This window comes from Thalia democratica, chromosome 4 (genome assembly GCF_965202585.1).
Source record: "Thalia democratica chromosome 4, ktThaDemo2.hap1.1, whole genome shotgun sequence".
In the NCBI taxonomy this organism is placed as follows: Eukaryota; Metazoa; Chordata; class Thaliacea; order Salpida; family Salpidae; genus Thalia; species Thalia democratica.
In genome coordinates, this window is record NC_139168.1 from 17,337,220 (window position 1) to 17,343,814 (window position 6,595).

Consider the following 6,595-nt stretch of genomic DNA (forward strand, 5'->3'; position numbering starts at 1 on the left):
ACTTATAACCAACAAAAAATTAAAATATTGTTACTAACAAACTGCTAAACAAAAGTAAAACCTACATAATGAAACGCTAAAACAAAATCTATACATATAAAACATTGTAAATAAAGTTATATCATTGAAAAAGTCAACAGTAATTATTTGAAAATACTTTAAATGAAAAATAATTTTAGCATCTATTAATAGCATACATAAGTACATTTTCACTTGACAAGTAGTGAGTTTTAAGAAGTAAATTATTAAATAGTTTATAGCACAACGCAATAAAACTCATTTTAGAAAACAACTTTTATGTTAGAAGATTCAGATCAGACTCAAATAAAATAAAAAAAGTTATTTTTTAATTTTCAAAAAATCAGCTTCTTTTTCACGTTCTAATAATTAAAGTTTTCTTTTCACCTTCATTACTACCTTCTTGAGTGAGTAGATACCATTGAAGTCAGTCCATCTCAGTCCCCATGCATTAGTTTTACTCGGATTCTGGTATTCCCCATTCAAATTAGCATGATGGCAGTTATTAAACCACCATCCTCCAAAGCCTCCAAACTCAATAGAGCAATTTCCTAAAAAATATATTTCTTCTTTATATCAAAATAATTAATAAATTTTAATACAATATTGTATCTAGTTCTAGTTTTAAATGGTCGTTTAAAGTAATTTTTTTATTAGAATTGTTTTAATATAATCCGGATATTCCTAATTTTAAATTAAGGTCTCGACTTTAAAAACATATTCAAATCAAAAAAGGAGTATTAAACATAAATATTTTTTTTTACATTAAAACGAGATACAAATTGTCTTTAGAAATCATTAGTCTAAAATGATAGGACTTGTTGGTACATTTTGAATTATTTTAGTTTTAAATTAGACACGGGTCCTTGAAAACATCATTATGATTTCAAATAACTCTAACTTCAGCAACACTAATATATTCATTTCCATCTCACAAGTGAATAGAAATGTTTCAATTAATGGTCTACTGGATCCAACTGTCCAGATCCGGATTCGATAGGATAATACCTTTTTGGGTCCAGATCCGGTTGGATCCTAAGGTTATAGATAAAGCTTAATGCTTAAAGTAGGGCATTTGAAAAAAAATAATAGAAATATTTAAGGAATTGGATTGAAATTTATACTAGACATAACGAGAACTTTGAGAGTTTCATAGAATCTAGAGGGATCGTCATTTCAAAATAATCTCTGGATCCGGCCAGATCGTAATTTCAAAATGAGATTCAGAACCACAAATGGCCGGATGTTAATTTCAAAATAAGGTCCGATTCCGGCGGCATTTTAATTTTATGGATCCGATAGATCAATAATTTCAATTGATAGGTACATCACTGTCAAACAATTTTTTTATACTGAAACTTAACCCTAATCGAGTCTGCAAAATAAGATGATAAAAATATTAAATTCATCTCTTAGAAACACCATCTCGTCATTCATATAAACACTTATAAATAGTATGACTTCAATTTACAAAAACCAAATCCTTATTTTGAAAGAAATTCACATTTAGTCAGAAAAACAATACAAACTGATAAATTTTAAAACATTTGTAGCGAGAAATGTTGACAACTTTAATATGTAGAGAAAACAGATTTAAGAAAGGAATCAATTCAAGTTTGAGATTCTTATATTGAAATATATTTATTGGAAATAAACAATAATTGTTTTTTTTATTTTAACATTTTGCCAGCATCGACAAAAAAACTTCTTTAGCCTGACGCTTATTAGCCTTATAATTTCTGACGACAAGGACCAATGAATAGAATGAGTTGTTAAATAAATAATTAATAAGTACTTACCATTTGGAGCTGCGTCGTTATCTTGGTCTGCAGTTGAGAATTTCATTCCGTTATGATAGGCCAGGGAATTACCTATGTTAGAAAAAATATTAATTATCATTACTTAGTAACCAGTGGCGAAATTATTTTTGATTAGTGATGCGTAGAGTTTACAAGTATTTATTAAAACCATTAACTGTATACTTTTAAACTAAATTTGTATGATAGTATTACTACAGTTACAAAAAAGGTTTTAAACAAAAGTTTATTTGAAAAATTTAAAGTATTTACAGTTTTATATTAAAACATTAGGTTTTCTATTTTTTAAGTTGAGCATCAAGTCCAATACTACACCCAACACCTTTGTTGTAACTATTGTTGTTATTAAGAACACACTACTATATATCTTTATTAAAAATTAAAAACACCAATAAATTATGTAGAAATTTCAAAGGACTATGCTTTACAAATCATACATGTAATTAGAGAATAAAATAACTTTTAGTTGTCAAAAAATGAACTAAAAAGTATAATATATAAAACTAAAAATTAACCTGCAGTTCCTGTGTACTGGCCAACATGTAATATAAACTTTCTAGATTCATGGCTCAGGTAAAACTGACTAAAAATAATTAAACATATTTTTAATACTAAATAATACACAAACTATTTTTAATTCTTAATCAAAGAAAACATCAGCTGAAGTCTAACAGAGCTAAGGTTGGAATTTAGTATGCCGTGAGACAAGTTCAAGTTAACACATAGTTTTAATCACACCACTTAGATCATCAGACCATAAGCCTTCAGTAAACTGAGACCAGGGTTTTTGGTATGATCAGACCTGTTGACCTGAGTTTGCATCACGGACCTGAGTTTGCATAAATCCAAGCTTAGCATTGTTAGACTTTTGCTGATGTTCTTTTTTGATAGTATTCAAAACAAGCGTACCAAGAGCAATTTATCAAACGTTGCACAACAACTAAAAATGGCTGAAGTTACTAATCATACCAGCAAACGGTAAAACATGATAAACCGCTTGTAGATTGATTACTGCAAGGTGGCAACTGACTGACTACAATAACAACAAACCCAGGTCTCAGTTTATTATAGATTTTGGTCTAATGATCAAAGTGGTAAAATTAAAACTTTATGCTCCTTACTTAAAAGTATAAACGAGCAAAAGTCATAATCATTTGAAGGAAAAAGCTAGTCTTTAACATAAATTTCAATTAAACAAAATGTGTAAGCTATGGTTGATGTTGTAATAAACGTACAAAAGGAAAGTTAACAATGAATAAATTTGAGGAATTAAAAATATTTTAATTTGAAACTATTTTAAATAACTTAAGTATTTTGTATATTTCTTTTTGTTTTTATAAGTTCTAAGTTGTGTTTAAAATGAATAAATAAACTAACTCGTATACTGCATATGCTGTTTCTCCATTAAACTTCTCCATTTCAATTCTTAAAACATAATCTTTATTTTTCAGAATTGAATACATGTTCCTTAACCCTTAAAATTATTAGATTTTTATCATATTGAACAATATTTACTTACTTTTTATAGTATTTAAACTTTAAAAAAAAATTAAAGTCTTAAATTGGTCAACAAAATACTTGATTATTTATCTTATCATTAATAACATAAAAACAAGGTATACTGATATTCAAACGAACCAATCCAGTAATTTCCGTTTTTATCACCAAACCCCTTGAGGTAATCTAACCAATTTCTTTTGAAGCTTGTTGATGAGTCTGTCCTTCTTTGTAAGACCTGAACAATGTTATAAAGAGGATTACTACTGATATTGATATGCATAAAAATATGTTTTAATGCTGCTATGTTCAAAAAATATTTAATTTCAAAGTTTTATAACATTTTTGGTGAAGAAAAAAAATTACTAAGTTTTCTTTTGGCTGAATTTGAAAGTTAAAAAAAAAATTAGAAAACCAAAAATAAACTTTTAAGTTTTAATGCATCTATATCATTAAGTTAACAAAAAAAAAACTGACAGTCCATCCAGTATTATCAGAGTCGAATTCACAAAAAGCTTCTACAGTTTTTTCAGCATTTTTAAAAGGATTTATTGTAAAAACACCATCTTGAGCTCTAGAGTTGATTTTCTTGACATCATTGCAATCACGTGCTAAAATTATGTTTACAAGAATTAACAATATTAAAGTAACAATTGTATGGGTCACCACTTTTTTCTATATCAAGTGCAGTAAATATAGACTTTTTTTAATGGTACAAGTACAAACTGACATAAAAACAATTATGTTTTTTTATGTTCTAAATTTTAACAATATAACATATATGTAGAGTGCAAATATAACAAGTGTGGGTAAACAAAACCCACTAACTAAGCAATAAGTTATGACCATAGGAGGGCTAAATCACTTTTTCATATTTTGATTTTAATTTGTTAAGATTTAACTAAGCTACAGGATGCATTTTACTGATTTTTAATTTCAAAGTAATTCATGAGATATAACCAGTTAAAGATGTAGAGTGCAAAAAGTTCTTATAGGAAGCGCAAACTAGAAAAACAAAAAACAAAGACAATTTCACTAAAAATCTGTCTCCTTCAAGTTTTTTAAGATAAGTAATTCATGTTTTCAGAAAACGTTCCTTGCAATATTTATAAAATCTGTTGCAAAAAAAAAATTCTATAAAAATTGTTATAAAAAACTAAAATATTAGAAATTTTGTTGAGACAGAATTCTATAAATATTGCAAGGAATACTTCTCGAAAATTTAAAGATATTTCTCTCAAAAAATGTAGGAGATAGATTTTTAGTGAAAAAGTCTATTTTGCTTTTTTTAGTTTGCGCCTTCAATAAAAAACATATTACACTAACTAACTTTAACCACCTATATCTCAAAATTTATTTTGAAAATTAGAAATCTGTGATTGCAGCTTGTAGCTTAGTTAAAACTCTACAAAATAAGATCAAAATGTGAAAAAAGTGATTTACCTCCCCATTTACTTTAATTAATTTTGTATACTTCAGGGGTTGGCAAACTGCAGTACCAAGGTACACTTTAGTTAAAATAATAATATTCTAAACATTATAAGAAGTATTTTGTGGTAAAAACTTGAATTACGCTCATAATTTTATAAACTCATAACTGATGTCTATGAATGCTTATTTTATTACACTTTTAGTTTAAAACAAAGTTGATTAGTACACTTATTAAGTTTATTTATAGCATACTTCTTGTAGTTTCATGTTTGTATATGTATACAAATTTAATCTTTGTTGTGAACTTAAAAACATTATTTAAATTGTAAATACTAAACAACTAAAGCAACCTCCCATAAAAATTTTCATAAGATTTTTCAATCTGTTATAGTTTATATTGATGTTTTTGAATCTATCCTCTAACTTTTTTTTGTATTTACTCAATGTACTTAATTTCTCTTTGATTTTCTTGTTGGATGTTTTATTTTCTGCTTTAAGAGTTCGTTTTAGTTTATAGTAGTTGTCAGCCAAACTTTTATGGTTGCCTTTTAATTTATTGAATTTTTCTTCTAATTTTTCTTGCTTTTCACTCATAACATGTATTTTCTTTTTGTTTTCTATGTTATCTCTTCTAAGATACTCTACAACTGATTCTAAACGACTCTGGGGACCTAAATTTCCAGTAACTCCTACTTCACCCATTCCACTGCCTTCCTTTTGATCTTCATTTCCAGACAGACTTCTAACGTGGCGATTTGTGGAAAGTCCACCAAGACTTTGGTCCTCGTCATCAGAAGTAGAAAGAGTCCAGTCACATTTGGCTATATACAAAATGTTGAATAATAATAAAACAAACAATTTCATATTATGACTGTAAAACTGAATTTTCAATTATTTATTTTGGTTAGTTAGTTTATATTTATCAACGTTCTTGACATTATATATAAATATATATGTTTATGTGTAAAGTAGATTTTGAAACTGCCTTCTGATACGCAAAATAGTCTAGTTATTAGGGACACCAGAAATTAAAACAATTAATTTCATTTTTTATGGTTACAAATCTAAAATTTTTGCTTTAAAATTTTGGTAATCAGTTTTTTTTTTGCAAAAATAAGAACCTAATAAGAAGTTATGTAATTAGAAAACATCTAAAAATATTTTTGTACTTAACCTAGTTAACCTTCCAAGATTACTGTACTTTAAGCCCAAGCAGGAGAAACATGTATATTTATTAAAATACTTATATTAAATTCTTTTAACTAAAAGTTGCCAGCAAAATTATAAAATAAATGTTTATAAAAATTTTAGACAGATTCAATAAATGTAACCTTAAAATACACCCTGTAGAACTTATTTTTCTGACTTTCATTGAAAAATCTTAGTAGATTGTTTTTTTTATTATCAAAACTTTATATTTAAAATAAAGTATAAGTCTGCAAGCTACAACAAAATACCTAAATATGAGTTTAACTTGCATGATCTAGAATAGAGGTGGGCAACGTACGGCCCGCGAAGTGAAAATGACCAGCCCCTAAACCTTTTTTAAATTTAATTGGAATACCGCCCAAAAACAAATTTGATCCGGTCCCGCTAAGCATTTTTAAAATTTACAAAATTTTTTCAAAATCCGGCAAACCAATGTAAATATTACAAAATTTGTACAAAACCTTTTTAGATTATTCTAATAAAACAAAAATGTAAGTCTTTGACCCTGAAAACATTTGTAAAATTGGCTTTCTATTTTTGTGGTGATTAAAACACTCTTTTGTTAAAGTATCTTTTCCTGTTTCGAGTCAGTTGAAGTAATCCTTTCTCAAAATATCCAAAAA

The 6,595-nt window shown here is 27.0% G+C and overlaps 1 protein-coding gene across 1 annotated transcript; it reads right to left on the reverse strand.

Moving 5' to 3' along the window:
* Positions 1-387: 387 nt before the first annotated feature.
* LOC145833087 (microfibril-associated glycoprotein 4-like) lies at positions 388-6,364 on the reverse strand. Its single transcript, XM_082940285.1, has 6 exons — positions 6,304-6,364; positions 5,423-5,584; positions 3,810-3,943; positions 3,474-3,570; positions 1,818-1,889; positions 388-569 (listed from the first exon to the last, which is right to left on the reverse strand). The coding sequence occupies exons 1-6, from the start codon at positions 6,362-6,364 to the stop codon at positions 388-390; spliced, it is 708 nt and encodes a 235-aa protein (XP_082796411.1).
* Positions 6,365-6,595: the final 231 nt, after the last annotated feature.

Bases quoted from the DNA above. Each gene is read 5' to 3' on its own strand.
- LOC145833087 (XM_082940285.1), bottom strand. From the start codon at position 6,364: ATGCTTAGCGGGACCGGATCAAATTTGTTTTTGGGCGGTATTCCAATT. The intron at 3,571-3,809 runs GTCAGTTTTTTT...AACATTGTTCAG, and splicing joins CTGATAATACTGGATGGACT to GTCTTACAAAGAAGGACAGA. The intron at 570-1,817 runs GTAAGTACTTAT...TATATTTTTTAG, and splicing joins TAACGACGCAGCTCCAAATG to GAAATTGCTCTATTGAGTTT.